The 23,861-nt window shown below is 40.0% G+C and overlaps 1 protein-coding gene across 4 annotated transcripts in view; it reads left to right on the forward strand.

Moving 5' to 3' along the window:
• Nucleotides 1-23,861, forward strand: part of LOC140464377 (uncharacterized) — a 72,639-nt gene that overhangs the window by 12,838 nt on the left and 35,940 nt on the right. For 3 of the 4 annotated variants that reach the window (XM_072559364.1, XM_072559365.1, XM_072559363.1), the window contains exons 2-6: nucleotides 5,496-5,604; nucleotides 13,561-13,690; nucleotides 15,686-15,779; nucleotides 16,143-16,293; nucleotides 17,978-18,149. In XM_072559364.1, coding sequence (XP_072415465.1) covers nucleotides 5,514-5,604; nucleotides 13,561-13,690; nucleotides 15,686-15,779; nucleotides 16,143-16,293; nucleotides 17,978-18,149 — 638 coding nt within the window. In that variant the 5' untranslated portion in view covers nucleotides 5,496-5,513. Of the gene's footprint in view, nucleotides 1-5,495; nucleotides 5,605-13,557; nucleotides 13,691-15,685; nucleotides 15,780-16,142; nucleotides 16,294-17,977; nucleotides 18,150-23,861 lie in introns of those variants that run through there. The other variant, XM_072559366.1, reaches the window with a different exon arrangement.

The following is a 23,861-nucleotide window of genomic DNA, read 5'->3' on the forward strand; positions in this document are numbered from 1 at the left end:
GGAAGAATGCCTCATCTTCCGCCTTGGAACACTTCAACCCCAGGGCATCAATGTGGACTTCATCAGCTTCCTCATTTCCCCTTCCCCCACCTCATCCTAGTTTCAAACTTCCAGCTCGGCACTGGCTGCTTGACTTGTCCGGACTTGTCCGACCTGCTTAGCTACTTTTCCACCTATCTACTCCACCCTCTCCTCCTTGACCTATCACCCTCATCTCCTCCCCCACTCACCCATTGTACTCTCTCCCCACCCCCACCCTCCTCTAGCTTATCTCTCCACGCTTCAGGCTCACTGCCTTTATTCCTGATGAAGGGCTTTTTCCCGAAACGTCGATTTTGCTGCTCGTTGGATGCTGCCTGAACTGCTGTGCTCTTCCAGCACCACTAATCCAGAATCTGGTTTCCAGCATCTGCAGTCATTGTTTTTACCTTGCTGTTTTTACCTTCTCAACCATCCTGTCTGTATGTGATGCTAATTTCAAAGCCAATGCAGCTTTTTAATTAGCCTCCAAGATGGGTGTTTAAATAACAAATTGCATTTTCGCCCCTTTTTCTGCTTGGTTCTCACTTGATATTCTGTTCTTTGACACATACAAGATTCTGGTTTACCACATAACATTTTTATTCATGTCACTTTCCGTGCATTTGTTAAAATTCTTTATTGAGCTTAATTCTGATGATTTTGACAATACAATAAGACCTGAAAAAAACTTAATAGATAGGTCAGAAAAGAAAATGCTAAAAATAAATTCAGAAATTGCTGAAAAAAACTCCAGTCTAGCAGCATCGGTGGAGAGAAAGCACAATTAACTTTTCAGGTTTAGTGACCCTTCTTCAGAATAGTTTCGGATTTCCAGCATCTGCAATTCTTTGGTATTGTTGAAAGGAAAATGCTTGCTGGGCCAAGAAAGGAGCAATCATCACATCATCATAACTTGTTTGTTTGTGAATTGCATCAGCTTAATTTGGTTCACTGACCGATCAGACAAACCTTGCAGATGTTAGAAGCAATGGGAAAAAGAAATGAAGAAAACAAAACATGTTTGGAAAAAGGTTAGATGAGCTGTGGACACAAACAGGCATGTGGGCACCATGTCATAGATATGATCAAGGAGGTAAAAACAATAACTGCAGATGCTGGAAACCAAATTCTGGATTAGTGGTGCTGGAAGAGCACAGCAGTTCAGGCAGCATCCAAGTAGCAGCGAAATCGATGTTTCGGGCAAAAGCTCTTCATCAGGAATAAAGGCAGTGAGCCTGAAGCGCGGAGAGAGAAGCTAGAGGAGGGTGGGTGTGGGAAGAGAGTAGCATAGAGTACAATGGGTGAGTGGGGGAGGGGATGAAGGTGATAGGTCAGGGAGGAGAGGGTGGAGTTGATCGGCAGGTAGGACAAGTCCGGACAAGTTATAGGGACAGTTACTGAGCTGGAAGTTTAGAACTAGGGTGAGGTGGGGGAAGGGGAAATGAGGAAACTGTTGAAGTCCACATTGATGCCCTGGGGTTGAAGTGTTAAGAAGGTGTTTAGCATGCTTGCCTTTGTTGCTGAGACCTTTGCGTATAGGAGTTGGGACGTCATGTTGAGGTTGTATAAGTTTTAGTTGGGCCTCTTCTGGAATAGGAAGGGACTGGTGGGTTTGAGATTATAAAAATAGACCGGAAAGGCTGGGACTTCTTTTCGTTGGAGCGTAGTTGTGACCTTTTCTCGAGGTTTATAAAATTATGAGGGGCGTAGATAAAGTGAATGATAAGGGTCTTTTCCCTAGGGTAGGGAAATTCAAAACCAGGGTGCATATTTTTAAGGTGAGAAGAGAAAGATTTTAAAAAGGACATGAGGGGCAATGTTTTTTATATGGAGAGTGGTTCATATGTGGAATGAACTGCCAGAGATTGTGGTGGATGCAGGTACAGTTACAACACTTAAAAGCCACTTGGCTAAGTACATGAATAAGAGAGATTTTGGCGGGATATGTGATGAGTTTAGTTTGGGAACTGGTTGGACCAAAGGGTCTGTTTCTATGCTGTATGACTCTATATGGCTGAGCATTAAGATCAAATCACTTGCCATGTGATCTTGCATATGAAGCAGTGTTTCAAGAAAGAAATAACATTTAAAGTGAGGCAATATAGTATAGCAAGTGCAGACAGTAACTCTCAAAGGAAATTATTTCCATATCAGCAGAGACTTACAAAACATGTGCAGTGTAATTTAATGTCTTTGTTTCAACAGTACTACTTTTAAATCCTTATCCCATGCTGTTCCCCCTCATGCCATATCCATTCTATTATTTTCATCCCTTTTGCATTTCATTCCTATCTCTCTTCCGTGCCTTTATTCTGTGGCACTCGTACCATTTCCAAGTTGCCCCTTTTATCTGCTGTATCATTTTCCCCCCCACTCCAATCCCTCCAGTAAGATAGCTTTGGTCTCCCATTACATTTTCTTTTCTGTTCCCCTCTATCTTTTGCATTGCACCTTTTAAAATGTGTAAATGTATTCAATACCAATAACTGGCTTTTGCTGTCATAATTTTAATTGCAAATTTTTCTTTTATTTTTGGTTTAGTGTTAAATTTAGTTTTTAGAATCAACCCGTTGAGACACAAAATAACACTAATTTGGCAGGTTGAGCCTGAACCCAGACCTCCTGGGCAAAAGGTACAGACCATAAGACTGGGGAGGAGAAGTAAATTATCCGTCCTGTCGTGTCTGCCCAGCCATTCAATGAGATTGTGCTGATTTGATAACCCTCAATGGCACTTTCGTGCCGTTGTCCATAATCCTTGATTCAAAGTCTGTCTGTCTCAGCTTTTAATATACTTAACTGGGGGAGGGTTGAATTCATGTTGATGAGAAGATAGGGAAAGAGTGCAGTAGGAGAAAATAAAGTACGTGGAGATGATGCCCAGACAGAGAGAGGACAAAACAACATGGGGCAAGCAAAAATATTGCTGATGAGTTAGGCTGAAAGGAAGCTAGAAGAACAAATGTCCATCTTCCACAACAGCACAAAGCTGCAGCATTGATTTTTTTTGTAAATATTTTTATTGAGAAAAAGATTTTGAATTTTTTACAAAAATGATAAAATTAGTACAAACTAGCATAACAGTCTTATATTAGAACGATAACAGTAAACAAACTACTCCACAAACAATTTAAAAGTTTGTGAGAAGGTTTGTAGCTCGGGTGCTCGTTGTGGTTCTGTTCGCCGAACTGGGAATTTGTGTTGCAGACGTTTCGTTCCCTGTCTAGGTGACATCCTCAGTGCTTGGGAGCCTCCTGTGAAGTGCTTCTGTGATTTTTCCTCCGGCATTTATAGTGGTTTGAATCTGCCGCTTCCGGTTCTCAGTTCCACCTGTGCGTTGCAGTGGTCAGTATATTGGGTCCAGATCGATGTGCTTATTGATGGAATCTGTGGATGAGTGCCATGCCTCTAGGAATTCCCTGGCTGTTCTCTGTTTGGCTTGTCCTATAATAATAGTGTTGTCCCAGTCGAATTCATGTTGCTTGTCATTACTTTTATAGGACATGAATTCGACTGGGACAACACTATTATTATAGGACAAGCCAAACAGAGAACAGCCAGGGTAATTCCTAGAGGCATGGCATTCATCCACAGATTCCATCAATAAGCACATCGATCTGGACCCAATATACTGACCACTGCAACGCACAGCTGGAACTGACAACCGGAAGCGGCAGATTCAAACCACTATAAATGCTGGAGGAAACATCACAGAAGCACTTCATAGGAGGCTCCCAAGCACTGAGGATGTCACCTAGACAGGGGACGAAACGTCTGCAACACAAATTCCCAGCTCGGCGAACAGAACCACAACAACAATTTTAAAAGAAAAAACCCTATGCAAACTACAATTTAATAAATAAATTAGACAAAAGAACTAAATTATATTGAGTTGAACCAAGACAAATTAAACTAAGTTACAACACTCAGCAGAACCCCACCTAAGCTCCCGGTCACTGGGACTATCAGCTGGCATACCCATATTTATTCGGAATTCTTCCTTCCAGGGGCTCTTGGCCCACCAGACACAGCCCTTATGGCTGCGCAAAGGCCCTGATCAATATAGCTGACAAATCTGCATCTATATAATTCAAAAAGGGCCGCCATGTCCTGTAAAAGAGTTTTGTTTGCTGGTGCACCATACTTGTAAGGAAGTCCAGGGGAATATGTTCTATAACTAAGCTACGCCAACCCACGAGGCTTGGGGGATTCTCCAACATCCAGCTCATCAGGATATTGTTCCTCACACAAAATGAAAGAATATTAAACCGGTTCTTCTCATGCGCATCCAAAGAGGGGTGATTCGGCAAACCCAAAAGGTGGAACACCGGATCTACCTTGACCTTGATTCCCAAGACCCCTTCCAAGACACTCGCTATAGCGCCTCAATACCTATGAAGATTGTGGCATAACCACAAGCAATAAGTAGGAGTTGAAAAATGTGTTGCTGGAAAAGTGCAGCAGGTCAGGCAGCATCCAAGGAGCAGGAGAATCGACGTTTCAGGCATAAGCCTTTCTTCAGGCTTTTGCCCGAAACGTCGAATCTCCTGCTCCTTGGATGCTGCCTGACCTGCTGCACTTTTCCAGCAACACATTTTGCAGCTCTGATCTCCAGCATCTGCAGTCCTCACTTTTACCAATAAGTAGGAGCACCAATATCTGTTTTACACTTCAGGCATATTGGAGATTCTTTGTCTTAAATTTCGCAAGCTGCTCTGGTGCCAAATAAGCCCTGTGGATTACCATCAATTGCATAGCCTGCGTCCTATTGCAAATCGAAATCTTCCTTACAATTTCCCAAATATCCTCCCGTGCTTCTGATGAGATCTCCATCCCCAATTTCTGAGTCCCACACAGGCAATCTGATTTCTGCAATGGTCCAAAACAGTTCTTATCTTGTCCATAAACACCAAATTAATGAGGGGGCATTTTGCCTGGGAGGCAAAATTGAACTTGGGTCCTAGCAAGCCCAATCAGCCGCATAGAATAATAAGAAACTTAATTGATATTTCGTTAAAATCTGGAAAGTCTTCACCCCCCCCCCCCCCATCCCCTGTGGGAGCTGCAATTTGGCAAGCTTAAAAAGAGACCACCTATGACGCCATTTCAAATATTTAGACTTGTTGTTTACACCTGACCTATCTCTGTCTCTCAGCTAATCATCAGCAATATTTGTTTTTCGCGCTCTTGCTCTCTGAAGGGTGATGAATCTTCACTGGACTCTTATTGTGAACACTGTTTTCTCTGTCTACAGATGCTGCTCTGTTTTTCCAGAGTTCTTCAGTTTTGTGTCTGTTAACAAGATGACTGTTGTGGGAAGTTTCTATATGTAGTCAGACTCCATTGGGAGCTTGTGATTCATCTGCGTTATTGATGCTAATACTAAGGAATTTGTTGCGTCCAATAAGCAAAAGCAGCACTAAAATCTGCTCAACAAAGCAAATCAATCTCAATGTCAATTTCTCTCTTTACAGTGGTGAGTGGGACTGCAGATGGAGCCAGAGGATAGTGTTATTGTAATAAGTGACACTGAAGGAGAGAATGATGGTGAAAGCTCAGTGTTTATTGTCGAAAATTCTCCAGGTATGACTGTAATAGTTTAAGATTATATAGTCTACACACTAAATAATCTTTCATTTTTTAAAGGCAGTGCTTGTATTTTCAGCAATTTTGATATGACTACAGCCTTCATGATTGATATAACTGAAATTCATGTTAGGATTGATGACAGTTACTTAACTTTCAAACTCTTATAGTGTGAGTCCAAGAAGTCAAACTGTGTGGTTGGCAAAAAAATGCAGTACTTAAATTCCAAATAAAAATGAACAGGGATTTGAAAATTGAAATGAAATTGAGGCATCCAATTATTAAAATGAATCTGGGATAGATGTCTGAATTTACTCTGTGAGCCACTCATTTAGATAATCACAGAATTGTTACAGATTAGTAAAAGGTCATTCTGCCCATCTTGGCTGCACTAGCGATGAAACAGCAGAATTGCCACAGATGTAATATTATCCAAAGCGTCTGTGTGTACACATTTTCTATTAATCAGAACATGAAGCTGCTCTTTTAGGGCACAACCGTGCCTTAATGAAGGTATAAATGAATTTCTTGCCTTTTAATCTACAGCAAAAATGGGCAGATACTTTTGGGTAGATCCATTTTATAAAAGGATCAAAAGATTTTTTTAAACCAAATTTGATTTCTTAACCTAGGAAAGCCAAAAGACTTTCAAAAATATTGGTTTATGACATGTTAGGAGTGGATTATACATTGGTAGTAATCCATTAGCAAGATATTATGTCATGGACTCTTGCTTCAAGTTTGTCTGTTAGTTTTCTCCTGGTTTTTATCTTAGCCCCTATATTTGTAATAACTATTCTCATTCCAGTTATGTCTGTAAGTGTCTGGTGAAATGGTTGCATCAGTTGTAATTTTCCAAAATTCCCGAGTTCTGCAGACAGTCCCATTGGATTGGAAGGTAGCTGATGTAACTTTATTCAAAAATGGAAGGAGACAGGAAGCTGAAAAGCTAACTGACCTGTAGTTAACATCTGCCAAAGGCAAGATGTTTGAAGTTGTTATTGAAGAAATTATAGCATGGTACTCTGTGTGTAATTACCATAAACGTTGCTATAAATGAGTCAACATGGTTTTGTGAGGGGTAAAGCATGTTTGGTCAATCTGTTGGAGTTGTTTGAAAAGTTTACACATTCTGTAGATCAAGGGAAACTAGTGGATGTACTGTTTCCAGATTTCCAAAAGGTGCCGCATAAATTTTATTATGAAAAGTAAGAGCTCCTGTTGTAAGGCAAGCATGTTGGCATGAATGAAAGATTGTCTGGCTAACAGGAAATACCATAGGCATAAATGGATTGTTGCATTTGTAAGTTGGAATGAGTGGCATGCCGCAGGGGTCAGTGCTGAGACTGCCACTGTTTACAATTTAGGTAAATAACTTGGATGAAGGGACAGAAGATGTGGTTGCTAAAATTGATGAGACCAAAACCGGTAGGAAAGTAAGTTATCAAAAGGGCTTAAGACTAAAACTGCGTATAAATAGGTTGTGAGTGGATAAAAGTGAGGGAAATGTTGTATAATGTGAAATTGTCCATTTTAGAAAGAATAATAAAGTAGTAGTATGTTATTTTAAATGATTAGAGGTGCAGAGGGATCTAGGTGGCACCTTGTGTGAATCACAAAAGCTTAATATGGAGGTGCAGCAAGTAATTTGGAAAGCTGGGAAGTAAATACAAAAGGTTATGTTAGGTTATACATCCAAAGTCCGTGTAACTGCAGGATGAATAATGTGTATTGTATTGTTCACCTTTTATTTAAGGAAAAAAATGTAAATGTGTTGAATTCAGTTCCCAGAAGACTTATTGGGCTAATACCTGGAAAGGTAGTGGTGACTTGGACAGCCTATGTTTGTTCTTAGTGTTGAGTAAGATTCGATTGAAACATTTAAGGTCGTGAGGGATCTTGACCAGGTAAATGTGGAGCGGATACGGAAACCCTCCTAGCTTTTCAAGGAAAAATTAGATTTGCATTGAAGGTATTATAACATACAGGGTTACAGATCAAGAGTGAGCATTAAGATCAGACCAGCTAGCTCTTTCAGCTGGCATTGACATGCTGGGTGGACTATCCTGAGATATCCTGTTTCTGTTTCTCTCTCACATTACGATCAACTGTTTTTACTTTACTGCAGTTGTCTTTTGCTTACTGTTCCACAAGTGTAACCATTTACAAAAAAAACAGCATCTTAACCTGGAGGAGACATCATTAACTTCTCATACTTATATAGAATTTATGGCACAGAAACAGGCCATTCAATTGAACTAGTTTTTGCCACCATTTATGCTTCACATGACTGCCTCCCATCCTACTCCTGACCATGTCAGCATATCTTTGATTCCTTTTCTCTCATTTACTTTTGTGATTTCTCTGTCAAATATCATCCACAACACAGTTCACTCAAGCAGCTAGCTGGTTTCAATGCCACACTTAATATAGTTGCTTGGGTGGCAGTAGTGCTAATTGGGAGGTTACCAACCTGAATGCAGGCTCATAGGCTGAACTGTTCTCTTTTTTTTTGGCTAAGTACAAATTGTATTGAGTTTTTATAGAGGGTTTTTCACTTAGACCCAGCAGGTTTTCTTGCCATATCTTGCAAAACCCACCTTATTGGCTACCAGCCCTGTCCCTAGAGCATCCCTGTGGTCTGATTCCAAACACTTTTAAAATGTGTTGTTCCTAGAATAACTCACTGCTCACCAGGTATCCTGGAATTGAATGTCATTCCTGGTGTTGGGACCATTTTTAAAAGCGCGTTGTGCAACCCCCAAGACAAACTCTATTGATCCAGAGTTGCCTTCTACGGTTCCTGACGTTCGTTCCGAACATGACCAGTGAAAAAGCAGGCAGGGGAGCTTGGGTTCTTCTGAATGCGTACTGCTCAGGAGGGCTTGCTCTTTCCCTCAGAACCAGCAGTGGATGGCATCGCACCAGACCGTACTACTCTTGTCTGAGGTTGCCACCTGGATCCATACAGTCTTGGCCATCTGGAGGAATGCGTAGGAGGTTGGTTAATGGTGTTCTGTATTCTGCCAGTGTAAGTGTCACCATCGTCTCCCCAGTACTTAGCACTTACTTGTCCTATGTCACAGCACCTGTCATGATCTTCCACTCCCAGTCTTCCCCACTTGTGGTCATGCATCCCAGCTCCGATACCACTAACCCTGTATGTCGTCTGTGTTATGGACGAGATCAAATCCCCTCAAAATACATTTGAGGTGGTCTAGATTCTAATGTTTGTCTTAAAAGCAAGTGTAAGGAAGTTCCAGATCTGATTTGATTGGTCAAACTAGTCAGCTTTAAGCAAAACACACTTTATTTTTACACGACAGCTAAAAGACTTTATATACAGTAGTTAGATAATATATTCTTGACTAATAGTCCTAGAATTCCTACAGTGTGGAAACACGTCCACACTGACCCTCCAAAATGTACCCCATCCAAACCCATTGCCCTGCTCTGTTACTCTACATGTACCCCCGACTAATGCACCTAACCTACATATCCCTGAACACTATGGGCAATTTAGAATGGCCAGTTCACCTAATCTGTGCATCTTTGGATTTGTCCACATCCAAACTGCTTTAATTATAATTTTCACCGCAATTGTTATTTGATAATAGCAATGAAAATTTAGCAAAAGTGTTCCTCCTAGGAACAGGGTATTTGTGTTTTGTAGGCCAAGAAAGTTACTGGATGCCTCATTTAAAAATCCCATAGCAACAGTTCGTCAATCAACAGTCAACACTAGTCAATCATCCATGGCATTGCACATCAGTAATGACTACCGAACACAGTTTTCAAACTAAGGTGATATATGAGGTGCATATTTAATTGGGTCCTTTTTTATGTACATTATCATAAATTATAAAGCATAGGAGAGATGCATTCAATTCATCATGATACTGCATAAACTCACATGGAAATACTACTGGTTTGAACAGGGGACTTATACTTTCTCCATTGTCCTGTTGTTTTCCCTCCCCCTTTGACCTTTATTCCAATTCCCCTTTCAAAATTCCTATTGAATCTATTTCCACCATTCCTTCAGGAATAGAACTACAAATATTTATTTATTATCTCAAAAGGTATTTAAATCAGCTGTACTTCCTATTCTTTCCTTATTTGATATGACTAGATATGTTAAAAAGCAGAAGGCTAAGGGTGTTGGTGACCTAGTGGTATTATTGCTAGTCTATTAATCCAGAAATTAAGCTAATGTTGTGGGCACTTTGGTTTGCATGCTGCCATGATGTATTGAATTCAAATTCTGCAATCTAAGAAGAAATCTGGAACTAAGAGTGTACTAATAATCATGAAAGCATTGTCAAAAAAAACCCATCTGGCTCACTAAGGTCCTTCAGGGAAAAAAATTTACCCCACACACACAGACACCCCTACCCCTACCCCTGGTCTTGCCTACTTATGACTCCAGACTCTCAGCAATGTGGTTAATTCTCAACTGCTCTGAAACGACTTAGCAAGCCTCTCAGTTGTTACAATTGGTATGAAGTTTCACATGAATTGTAGTGGTTCAGGAAGGCAGCTTGCAACCACCTCCTCAAGGGCAACTAGGATTGGGCAGGAAGTGTTGGTCAGCCAGCGACGCCCACATCACAGGAGTGAATTTTGAAAAAATGATGGCAACTTGAGAAGTTAAGTATAGAGTTTCGTAGTAGTGAAAGCTTAGGTAATATGTTTTCAGGGAAAAACAAGTTTACACGAGAGTTTAATGATAAATATAGTCCAAGTAAAAGATAGTTGGCCAAAGCTTTTACCTTTATATTTCATTCGCCAGTCAGATAAGTCAACGGAAGAGATATAGAGTCATAGAGATGTATGGCACGGAAACTGACCCTTTGATCCAATTTGTCCATGCCAACCAGATTCCCAACCCAAACTAGTCCCATCTACCAGCACCGGCCCATATTCTTCCTATTCATATACCCATCCACATGCCTTTTAAATGTTGCAATTGTACTAGCCTCCACCACTTCTTCTGGCAGCTCATTCCATATACCCACCACTCCCTGCGTTAAATGTTGCCCCTTAGGTCCCTTTTATGTCTTTCCCTTCTCACCCTCTAGTTCTGGACTCCCCCACCCCAGGGAAAGGGCATTGTCTGTTTTTCCTATCCATGCCCCTCATGATTTTATAAACCTCTGTAGGGTCACCCCATAGCCTCCAACACTCCAGGGAAAACAGCAGTAGCCTGTTCAACTTCTCCCTATAGCTTAAATCTTTCAACCCTGGCAACATCCTTGTAAATCTTTTCTGAACCCTTAAACATCTTTCAATAGGAAGGAGACCAGAATTGCATGCAATATTCCAACAGTGGCCTAACCAATGTCCTGGACAGCTGCAACATGACGTCCCAACACCTGTACTCAATACTCTGACCAATAAATGAGAGCATACCAAACACCTTTTTCACTATCCTATCTACCTGCAACTCCACTTTCAAGGAGCTATGAACCTGCACTCCAAGATCTCTTTGTTCAGCAACACTCCCTAGAACAGGCGACTGACTGTGTGGAGTTTGCACGTTCTCCCCGTGTCTGCGTGGGTTTCCTCCGGGTGCTCCGGTTTCCTCCCACAGTCCAAAGATGTGCAGGCCAGGTGAATTGGCCATGCTAAATTGCCCATAGTGTTAGGTAAGGGGTAAATGTAGATGTAGGGGTATGGGTGGGTTACGCTTCGGCGGGGCGGTGTGGACTTGTTGGGCCGAAGGGCCTGTTTCCACACTGTAAGTAATCTAATCTAATCTAAAAAAAACCTTACCATTAAGTGTATAAGTCCTGCTAAGATTTGCTTCTCCAAAATGCAGCACCTCGCATTTATCTAAATTAAACTCCATCTGCTGCTACTTAGCCCATTGGCACATCTGATCAAGATTCTGTTGTAATCTGAGGTACCCACCTTCGCTGTCCACTACATCTCCAATTTTGGTGTCATCTGCAAACTTACGAACTATATGTCTTATGCTCACATCCGAATCAGTATGTAAATGATGAAAAGTAGAAGAAGAAGGTGTTTCAGTCATAATCCGGTTCCAAAGATTGAAGAATGGAACAACTTCAGTTGGAGTAATCACACCTTGTTGAAAAGCATGCTCAAGAATAGTCACACGTGAGAACAATAGCAATGTTCAAGGTCAACCACCTTCTCCTAATATGTTCAGACAATTACTGGGAGAATACTCCCTTAGCTATGGAATTTTTGCACAGCTACAATATCACTGATTCATGGCATTAAGTCATGTTGTCATGTTTGATATGTGGCTGAAATTATTGGCTCAGTATATTACTAGGCAAGGAGAATATCAACACTGTCTCAATTTCAGTGTAAAACCATACTTTAGAGATGAAGCCTGGTTTTTGAAGTGGATGTGGCTTAAGTGGTGGAATTGCTTGCAGCCCATAAAGAAATGTAATATAACTGAGGAACCAAGGCACTGAGGAGGAAGATTGTGCTGCTGTTTGATTTTGTCAAGGGAACACCTGTCAAAAAATGTGCCCCATCCTGGAAGGAGCAATAAAAATTCACCTGAGGAAGCAGCATTAGAGAGAGCTGAATGACCAGTGATGCAATACAGAACAACCTTAATCATTCTTGGATAAGTGTTCAACATTGATGATTCTGACCCTTCATTTCATTCATTTAACCTTTTGCACACCACCTTGAATTCCAAATCACAGTTGCTGCAGCTTCAGTCATTGCATTGCTCATGATAAGACGAGTGGATATCAAGTGCAAGATTTATGCAAGGCATTTATTCCATTGATATTTTAGTCTTTTCTTGTAAAAGTTGTAGTAGTACATCTATTAATTGTGCATTGTTGTGTATCTTCACTAATGCGAAGAGCAATAGTAGAGTTGTTCCTTTCAAAATATTTTCTAATATTGTTCCTTACAGGAAACTAATTATGGCCAGTTTCAGCAATAAGCTTTTATTGTGGACGTATACAATACACAGTCTGATCAATAAACTAATAGGGTGCCAACAGAGCCAACAATATGTTCTTTTCATGCATAACAATAGTTGAGCAGAAGACATGCATTTTGCCATTCAGTATTTAGCTGTATAAATATTTAGAATTTGAACTCAAACATATACTATATTATTGGCATAATGACAATGCTAATTTAAAAAGATCTGGAGATTTATTTTTAACATACCATTTTACTGTGGAAGTTGGTTTGAATAAACTTTGAATCAGCATCTTCCTGACATATTTATTGTGTATTTTGAGTCGAGAGTTTGAATGCCAGTATTTGAACTGAGTGATCCAGTTTTATCAGGAGATGTGGATTGTAGGTTTTCTCTTCCCACCTGTCATTCAGCTCCTCATCCCTTGGGAGAAGATCCTGGCTCTGACTGCACAAAGCAGCAAATAGACAATGTCTTAGATCCTGGACTGATGCCAGAAGCTGGCCTTAGCTTACTGTGCCTGCACTTAGCCTCTTCACTCACTATCCCCCTTGACTGAGGACTACTGACAACGTAGCAAGCGTTGAGCCAACAGTTAACAGTAAGGCAGCTCAGAAGCAACATGAGTCTGGTATATGTAGCTGAGAGAAGAATGCAAGGGGGCTAGGCAATGCAGGACAGAGATGTGAGCACCTGGGGTGATGAGTGAATGAGCAGCATAACAGCAAACCAGAGACTTAGTCTCGTCCAGTCCACAAGTCCCTCAGTGTAGTGTCCTTGCAGTGACAGTGCAGAAGTGTACTGTTTTGAATCAGAGATGTATTTTGAGGGTTCTTAGATGTTGCCATATGTGGGATACAAATTTTATTGGAAATGTCCTTGGTTAATTTAGATATAGGTTAATGTGTATACCCTGTTATCAAAGGCACTTCATTATGGTTGTTGATCATTTAAGTCTAGCAAATAATTTTAGTGAGTCTGAATAGTTGAGTTTGATTTTTTAAAAATTGTGTTCAATTTCTTTGCAGAAGTTGCTGATGCATCCAAAGAGAAAAAGACTGAAGTAATTGACGAAGAATGTGGGCTTGCCATTACATACAGTAAAAAGGGCAATGTGATGCCACATGCACGTTACGATTGTGTGGAGCAAGACTTTACGTATGTAGCAATGAGTGTTCATTGGTGTGAAAGCCTTTTAAAGTTTATATACTCTGATAGTTAATCATTTGTGAAGATTTGAATTGAACTGTGTTGTTGCAATAATTAAGACAGTGTTGTGTCAGTAGGTTAACTGGTGCTGCAGATTGTTGATACTAATGCATGGTGTTTGTACGTTGTGAACTAAATGTATTTTGAGGAATTGGTGCATTTTGTTTTGAGGCCAGAATTTGTGTATTTCTAATTTGAATCAGATTATTTCCATGAGATATTTCTCTGTGGTTTTTGGAATATCTAAAATTCACATGCTTTTGCAAAATTGGGAATCTTAAGACCCCCTAAACTTAAATAGAACTGATTCGAGGTCATTGACTATGATGATGCAATAACTTCTATTTGGTGATACTGCCTGACCTGCTGAATGTTTTCAGCATTTTCAGTTTTTTGGGGGAAAAAAAGTTTTTTTTGTTCTGTAGCATTTTGCTTTCTGACTTACCATTTGTATCTATTTCCTGTTGAGTTTTTTGGTTGAGCCTAGAAGTTTCATTTTTTTCTTAATATTGTTTCTTCATAAGCGGAGAAATTTTTAAGTGGAATACATGTTTAATTTGGGCAATTTGAAACCTATGAAATTAATAGAATAATTGATTAAAACTTTTGAGTGGTCTGCAAGTCACTGATCGACATGGAGCACTGTCAAAAAGCGGTGACTTCTCTTGTTTTTGGTATCTCCTTTGTCTATATTTAATGGAGAAAACATTAAATCTCTGGTCGCCAACAATAATCTAATTAAATCTTGGGACAAGTTCAAAGCCAAGTTTTGGGTGCAAGAATGCATGCATGAATTTCAGTTCCTGCAATGATGGAAAATGTGTATCTTTTTTAATATGTTGATGAAAGAGAGGCATTTTTGAACATTTAATTTAGGTCTGCATCATGCACTTTCATATTAAAGGTAAAATTACTCTGTTTCATCAGATTAAATGTCAAATGTGCACCCTTTTTAAATACTGGCTTTTTTCCTATCTTACAAAAAAATCCATTCTGCCTGTCAGATAACTAGCAGTTTTGAGTCACATTATTGTAATCTTGCCTGCCTGCCTGCCTGCAGGGAAATGGGTGAGGTTTTTTGCTATAATCCCCGTGGAGACTGATAGCTGTTTTTAAAAAAAAGTGTTTTTCTGTGACCTACGCAAAGGATTTGTCTTTAAAATTTTTACAGTTACAAAAAAACTAAAATCAACATTGACTAAATATTGCTTGGTAGGTAAGTTATTTACTAAACTACAGTTAACTCCATAATATGACTATAATTCCCCCCCCCCCCCCCCAATACCATTATACAATATTATACTTGGCAGCAATAGAGCTCTATAGTTTCAAGTCAAAACCCTCTATCATTTCAACAGGTTGTATTCTTCCTGTTACTTGAGTGAATCTTCCAGTGTCCCTTTCAAGCAAATTCCTCCGATCATAATCAAGTGGACATGCAGCCGCAAGATCTACTTTAATTTTATTCACGAGATTCTGAAAGTTCCACATGCTTCAGTATTAATCATAATGAACAAAAACCAACACTCCCCAAGCATTTTGTGCTCTCGGTTGCAGCTTCCTTGCATTTATGAAGCACACCTCACTACCCCCGCCCTCAATTGCCTTTATAACTGGCACTGTAATATCATTCTTCTGCTCTAGCTCTGCACATCGGGTTCTGAAACATTCATCCATGCCTTCGTTATTATTACGATGCTACTTTACAGTGTTCTGCAGCAGCTCCTCCTCCTCTTGCACCTTCAGTAAATTTTAATTTTCCCAAGAATTTGCTACTGAATCCTATTGCTGCTATTCTACACACAAACCTGTTCACTCATCTTCCTGTTCTCACTGTCCTAAAATGATAATTAGCCACTTTGCACATCTGTTCTGCAAGTTCTCATTTGTGGAATGTGTGATAGACTGATCCTTCCTTAAAATAAACTGTCTTCTTCATTTTAGGCGCACAGAAAATGAGGTATCTGAGCCTGCGGGTAGCAATGCATATTTCTGTGAGCAGTGCTATTGTTACATCTGTGACAAGCCTGCCTCTGAGGTGGGTAAATATTTATAACTGCAATCTTCACAGAAATCGTACTGCCTCCTTTTTTATGGATTTAAAAGCCGAATAGTAAAAGGCATTATGTCCTGAGAGAAAATAATTCAACATTTAACATCAAGGGAACTGGAGAAAATTGAAATTAAAATATTTTACCTATCTTGATGCATACAATTTTTTTTTATCTTCATGAAGTCTGAGTGGAAATAAATGCTTTTAATTTTGACTGCGTCGAAGACCGATTAGAAAGCTGTGGCAACATTTAAGTTGGATATCCCTGTGCAATGATGTCAGTATGCTTTTTCATTGATTAGTGTTTTCTCCTATCTCCTTTTTTCTCCCCCCTATCCTCTGCATTAGTGCCAGTACTGGAAACTTCCTTCAATTTGCCATTGCAATGCTCACAATAAAAGTATGTACTGGAAAGCACATCGCGATGTTGCACTAACCGGTGCACTCTCAATATTCAATTTCAACCTGGTTGATATTGATTCAGAGCTTCGACGTGGAGGTAAGCATAATTGCTTGGTGTGATTACAGAGTTCATTAGCAACTTCAATATTCCAAGTGATCGTGCCTTGCTATGCAATTGGGTAGTGCAGCTTGGAATTTGCTTTAACAGCTATTATCTATTGTATCAAAATCCACCTCTAAGCATAATGAGTTCAGAATACTGATCCAAGCAGTTTTGTCTGTCCTGTTTTTAGAGAACAGCACTTTTCAAAGCTTGATGTCTATGTAACTTTGTAATTTCAGCTCTGAAAGCTAGAAAATTGACACTATGATACTATATTAAGCATAACATTTCATGTGTATTGGTTATGCTTTCATCCAGCTTCATCTGCATTGACAGTGATGTAAGATAGTCAGCAGTTAATTACACAAGAGCATTAGGATGAAGCAGCTGTAGTGTCATAAGCTGCTGAGGATATGTAACGTTTATGAACATTAACAGAGCCAAGATTGAATTACTGCTTCAAATTGACTGCCTTTTTATCTTTTTGCAGTGTTGCATTTTTCTGTTCTTTTAAATATGTGATGAGTATGCCAGGTATGATGATAAGTGACATAATGAAAGAGTACAAATGAGAGTCCTACATATTACAGATTCAGCTCTAGGGAATTGCCAGAACTAAGTGGATAAATGTACTATCTAGTATACTATTCAACTATACAAACTAGGAAAGTTCAAATTATTTTTGCGCTATGGTGAGGTTAATTAAACGTAACTGGGATGTGATGAGAGTGTCTGAGTTTGACCTTCATGCCCCTCACGATGGGGAAAGAACTAACAAGGACTTCCATTCGATTATTGCTATCCAGTAGCTCTCGCTGCTGAGTACATGTGTACAGGCATCATTATGGTGAATAAAGAAAATGAAACAGAGCTTGAAGCGTTCACAAAATCCATACCTTAGCATGAAGTACAACTTTTAGAAAAGGAATACAATGCAGTCTGATGCAACTGTATTTTTATGCAAATAAAACAAATGACAGTAAAAGTATCAGTATGAGGTACTTCTGAATTTGTGCCAGAGTATAGTGAAAGTGCCCTATAATGCATAACTATTGAGTTAATTTGCATTTATCAATCTTGCATGCCTATCTATCTTTGTTTCCTGTTATCCCCCACAAGCTCTCTCTTGTTATGTCATGCAAGCTGTCACTATAATACTGTGTTAAGCAGCAACACAGCTTCGTAAACCTCCAGGGTTTGGTCAATGTTTTTACTCTATCCTACCAATACTGCTCCTTTAGCTACAGTATTAATGAGTCATTCAGTTGTTTTGGGGGTCTTGCTGTGTGGAAAGTGCAATCCACACACAACATTACTGCTTTGTTCTAGTGCAGTATGTTCTTTGCCAAATTTCTAAGAGATATAATGGAGTCTTATTGACCAGCTTTCAGCTCAGTTAATTGGCATTCTTTATGCTTGGAGTAACGGACAAAGTTACGGAAGTCCAGACATTAGCTCAAGACAATTGTTTATCATGAGTGTCATTCAGTTTATGTTCATCTAAGCTTTTTAGGCAAATTGGAGAAGGGGATAATCCTGAATGTTTAAATCTTTAAATCCTTTATCAGTGTTCATGAATTAAATAATGACTTAGAGTCAGAAATGACTTACAGTTTCTATTGTGGAGTTCTGAAGAAAACTATCTAAATTGAATGCATTCTCTTAAATGATTTTTCAGGTGCCTTATTGCAGAAGTTTTGGATGGAACTTGCTGTGGAATATAACAACTATTTAATGGGGATGATAACCACTCGGAATTGCCTGATTACATGTGTCTGTGTTTGTCACAAACAAGTTCAAATGTTCTGTGAAATGTGCCATTTGAACCATGTTGAGATCCGATTGTACAGGTAGGACACTGACATGCCTGATATTTGTCAACTTTATTGTCTTTTTTTCAAATGCCTTTTGGGGTAGAAAAACTCTAATCAAATTTGAGGCTGAGTATATTATCCAGTCACACATCTAAGCACTGAAGTAGTATTGTAATGTTGGATGACTGTGACTTCGTCGACTCTAGGCTGGTGAATTATGTTATGGCCCTATTTACCACTTCCATATGGTATTCCACTCCATATCTGCCTGCATCGTTTTTTGTCCGGCTGATTCTTTCCTTTCCTTGCAATGTTTTTCCCTGCTTTCTGGGATGAAACTCTCAGCACAGTCATGGAACAAGCTACGGTTGGAATTTGACAGCTCCTCCTGAATTAAAATTTACGTTTGGTGATTTATGTACAATAAATCCACTATTTGGTTTAGAAACATGTCTCCTCTAATGCTCCCTCCAAGCCTTATGACGACACGGATGTCTAGAGTTTGCCTTGCAGGTCAAACAGGCGGCACATGAGAGACTTTCCCTTTTTAAGAGGTACAGATGTGTAGCAATTGTTTAGAGATCACATAATACAAGAAATGGGCTGCTCATAGCATAGGAAATTAGAGGGAATATTGGTCTGCTCTCACTGGAATACTGACTGGGCACATTTCTTTAAAGACTGTAGCTTGTATCCAGTATACATAATAAGAATGTGGTATGATCTGTGGAAAGTTTGTGGCAATCTATTAAACTGATGTGTTCTCATTTAACACATTCCTGAAAATCGCAACTTAAGTGAAAAGTCTTTTCAATAGTATTAATTGTTATAGAAATTGAGTTCGAGTCAATAGGCTAAAGCAGAAATTGCTGGAGACACTCTGCAGGTCCAACAACATATGTGGGAAGAAAGCTGAGTTAATGTTTTGAGTCCTGTGACTTCTGTTCTGAGTTTCTCCAGCAGTTTCTGTTTTTTGCCTCAGATCTCCAGCATCCACGGTTCTTTGTTCTACCTTACAGTCCATGGATCCATCCTTAGCAAAAAGCAATTAAAAGATACCTCTAGACTTGGTCTCAATACAACACTTTAAATGTCTCAATTCCTATATTGTTAAAATGAAATAAATTTTAAGATATCTGTATAAAAGATGAATGTGACATTTTATGGGCATTGCCTCTGATAGTAGACCCTCCAATCGCCAGTGCCTGGGGTTTGCACTTGGGGCACTCACTTATTTCTGGGCACATGTTGGCTAGCAGTGCCCTTTTGGAGGAGCTACAGCAGCTTACTTTTGCTGCATTCTGCCTCTTCCAGAATTTGTACTGCCCTCTGCTCCTCCTGGCTAACTGCAGATCCAGATGAGGTTTACTGCCTCCTCTGTGTTGTCCCATTAACTACGGGAATGCAGTCTGCCACAAGACCCCCACCATTCTGAGGCTGGGCTGCTGAACTGGTGTGGTCATCCTCCCTTGGGGCAGTGGGTTGTTTACTGCAGTAAACAACATTTTAGCTAATCTTGCAACTCTCAGTGAGGTTTCATGTCCTAATCGCTTAACCCTATATTAAAGTGAAACAATTCTAACCTGGGCCACTTCAAACTTCCCAAAAGTAGAAAGGGTGGGCTCAGGTAGAAAAGGATATGACTACCAAGTTGTGTGTATGTGAGATCACAAATTGGTTTGTTCAGGGCAAGAGCTCATTTATGGGAGTTGTCTTTGATGCTGAATACAAGGCTTGTATGCCCTATTTCATTATCTAATCCTAGAATTAGTAAATTATGAAAAGACTATTAGGCTGTTAGAATGAGTAGCTCATTCATTTTTAAGGATATATGAAATGTAAGTCTCCATAAGTCTGCTCTCAGGCAAGATCAAGTGTTCAAGCTCACATTCGAGTTTGATTTCTACATGTAAATACTGGAGTTTATATTTTTGAGTAAAAAGATTGGTTGCATCTGTTTCCCTGAAATTAGGTGATCCAGCAGCAATGTTTCCAAAATCTTGAATAATACAGCACAAAAGGAGTCCATTTTGTCCAGTCTGCCCTCACTCTCAAGAATAACCCAGGTCATCCCTGGCTCTCTTTCCATTACTCTGCAGTGTTTTGTTTGTTCTGGTATGCATTGGAACACCACAACCTGCAACTTCCCCTTGAAACCCCACACAGTTCTGACTTGGAAATATGTTGTCGATCTTTCAGTGTCGCTGGGTCAAAATCTCTGTTGCCGTTGTGGTTCTACCTATAGTACATGGACTGCAATGGTCAAGGGAGGCAGCTCAACTAGGAATGGGCAACACACTCTGGCCAGCCAGTGGCACCCAGGTCCTGAGTGAATGAATCTTTTTTTAAAAAAAAACAATTCCAGTTTCAATTTTGTGTCCACCCAGTTAGTCAGTGACTGAGTCACTCATCATGTGAAAAATAATTTTTCCCATTTCACTGATTAGTTTCCATTTCCCATAAATCTGTGCTTTCTAGTCAGTTACAGACCCTTCACTTTCTCTTTATTAGCTCTACCTTGTGCTAGCCTCCCCAATCCATCCATATAATATTTTTATCCCTGGAAGCATTCTAGTTAATTTCATCTGTGCTTTCTTCAAGGCTTCCACGTTCTTCTCGGGGTGATGACCAAAATTTTTCCCAATTGTTTGCAAAGGACTTGGAAGCAAAAAGTTATATCTTTGAACTGGCAGACAGTGTGAAACAGTGTTACCCTGATGGTATAGAGAGAATGAAACAACAGTGAAGTTAATACAATGCAAAATGCTACCTGACCACCTAATAAACTAAAGACAAAGTACCCTTTGGTCTGGGTTTAGTGTAAATAATCACTTTTTAGCAGAAACTGAATCTTTTGAGGTTTGCATGAATAGTTCTTCTGTTGGTTCAGCTGGTTATGGAGGTGAGTAGCTTATCCATTCAACCCACAAAGTCCCAGGTTTGATCTCCAGACTCGCGTTAGCATTGGGAGTGAAAAGTTAGCTTCAGTGCCCCAAGTAAAAGAGAGAACAAAAATGATTGTTACCTGCTCCTTGTTTGCTAAACACTGACCTCTACTGGTGTTCCTGGGTTGGTGTGTTGAACAATCAAAAGCAGATGCTGGAGATCTGAAATTAAAAAATGCAGCAAGTGTTGGAGAAACTTTCTGGGTCTAGCAGCTTCTGGAAGTTCGTTAATTGAGTTCAGTATAACATTTGAATCGCATTGATTCTAAAGCAGAGTTGTGTTGGTCTCTTTTCTTTCCACTGTCTGCAGTGAGAGATATGAGACTTGCTGAGTTTCTCCAGCAAATCCTTTCAGTTTTTGACTTGTTGAGATCTGATGGCTGATTATTCACATTCAGGACTCTGCCATTTACTCTTCTTTCCTGCCTGCCCCTACCAATAACTCCTGTTAATCAAAATCTGGCAAACTCAGCTTGGATATATTTGGGACCCAGCCTCCACTGCTTACTGCGGAAGTGAATTTTTCAGTCATATGACCTTAAGAGAATTAAATTTTTCCTTATCTACTTAAATCTGAGGTGCCTTCTTTTAAGTTGTACCCTATCTCTGGACTCACTCAGGTGAGGAAATATCACTTGTGGAATCTATGTTTCAATAAGATTACCTCTTATTCCTCTAAACGCTTAACCTTTTTGACCTATCCACCTAAACCAATAACGTAATCTTAGAAATCATGGAGTCACAGAGATGTACAGCACAGAAACAGCACCATTCGGTTCAACTCATCCATGACAACCAGATATCCTAAATTAATCTAATCCCATTTGCCAGAACTTGGCCCTTTTTTTTCCTCTGAACCCTTCCTATTCATATACATGTCCAGATGCCTTTTAAATGTTGTTGTAATTGTACTAGCCTCCAGCACTTCCTCTGGCAGCTCATTCCATACACGCATCATTCTGCATGAAAAACTTGCCCCATAGGTCCCTTTTTAAGTCTTTCCCTTTCCCCTCTCACCCTAAATCTATGCTGTCCAGTTCTGGACTCTTTTCTCTTCCCTCGCTCCCCCCCCCCCCCCCCCCCCCCCCCCTCCAGGAAAAAGACCTTGCCTATTTACCCTATTCATGCCCATCATGATTTTATAAACCTATATAAGGTCACCCCTCATCCTCTGCTCCAGGGAAAGTACTCCCAGTCTATTCAGCCTCTCCCTTTAGCTCAAATCATCCAATCCTGGCAGTATCCTTGCAAGTCTATTCTGAACCCTTTCAGATTTCACTACATCCTTCCAGATATTGGAGGGAGACCAGACTTGCACACAATGGTTAGGCCACTTCTGGAACAATGTCCTGTACAGCTGCAACATGACCTCCAAACTCATATACTCAGTGCTCTGACCAGTAAAGGAAAACATACCAAATACGACCTTCGTTATCTTATCTATTTGTGACTCCACTTTCAAGTAACTATGAACCTGCACTCCAAGGTCTGTTTATTCAGTAACACTCCCCAGGACCTTACCATTAAGTGTATAAATCATGCCCTGATTTGTCTGTCCAAAATGTAGCATCTCACATTTAGCTAAATTAAACTCCCATTTCCCACTCCTCTGCCCACTGGGGCCAAGATATATGAAAAATACAAGATTTTTTTGGTCAAATATAATGCGTCAACTTTTACATGCGATCATCTTTTACACGAGTATATATGGTATCTCTCCATCTCCTGCGATTCCACACAAAGGCTGCCTTGCTGATCGTTGAGGGGCCCTATTCTCTCCCTAGGTACCCTTTTGTCCTTTTTAATGTATTTATAGAATCCCTTTGGAATCTCCTGAACCCTATTTGCCAAAGCTATCTCTCATTCCCTTTTTTTGCCCTCCCTGATTGATCAAAATCTTGTTGTAATCTGAGGTAACTTTCTTCGCTGTTGGCTATATCTCCAATTTTGGCGTCATCTGCAAACTTACTAACTATACCTCTGATGTTCATGTCCAAATTGTTTTAAAAAATGATGAAAAGCAATGGAACCAGGGCTGATCCTGGTGGCACACTATTGATCATAGGCCTCCCAGTCTGAAAAGCAACCCTCCACCACCAACCTCTGTTTTCTCCCTTCAAGTCAGTTCTGTATCCAAATGGTTAATTCTCCCTGTATTGCTTGTGATCTAATCTTGCTAACCAGTCTCCCATGAGGAACCTTGTTGAACGCCGTAATGAAGCCCATATTAAATCACATCCACTGCTTTCCTTTCATTAATCCTCTTTGTTACTTCTTCAAAAAACTCAATCAAGTCTGCGAGACATGATTTCCCATGATGCACAAAGCCATGTTGACTATCTCTAATCTGTCCTTGTTTTTCCAAATATGTGTACATCCTGTCCCTCGGGATTCCCTCCAAATACTTGCCCATTAACGATGTCAGGCTCACCGGTCTGTTGTTCTCTGGCTTTTCCTAACCACCTTTCTTAAATAGTGGCACTACGTTAGCCAACCTCCAGTCTTCTGGCAACTCGCCTGTGACTATCGATGATACAAATATCTCAGCAAGAGGCCCAGCAATCACTTTCCCTAGCTTCCCTCAGAGTTCTAGGGTACACTTGATCAGGTCCTAGGGATTTATCCACTTTTCTGTGTTTCAAGACATCCAGCACCACCACCTCTGTAGTATGGACATTTTTCAAGATGTCACCATGTCCTATATCTTCCTTGGCCGCCTTCACAGTAAACACTGATGCTCAATACTCGTTTAGTACTGTATATATTCGTGTAAAAGTCGAATGTTTGAGACAATTTTTAAAGG

The sequence above is a fragment of the Chiloscyllium punctatum genome, chromosome 40 (genome assembly GCF_047496795.1).
Source record: "Chiloscyllium punctatum isolate Juve2018m chromosome 40, sChiPun1.3, whole genome shotgun sequence".
NCBI lineage: Eukaryota > Metazoa > Chordata > Chondrichthyes > Orectolobiformes > Hemiscylliidae > Chiloscyllium > Chiloscyllium punctatum.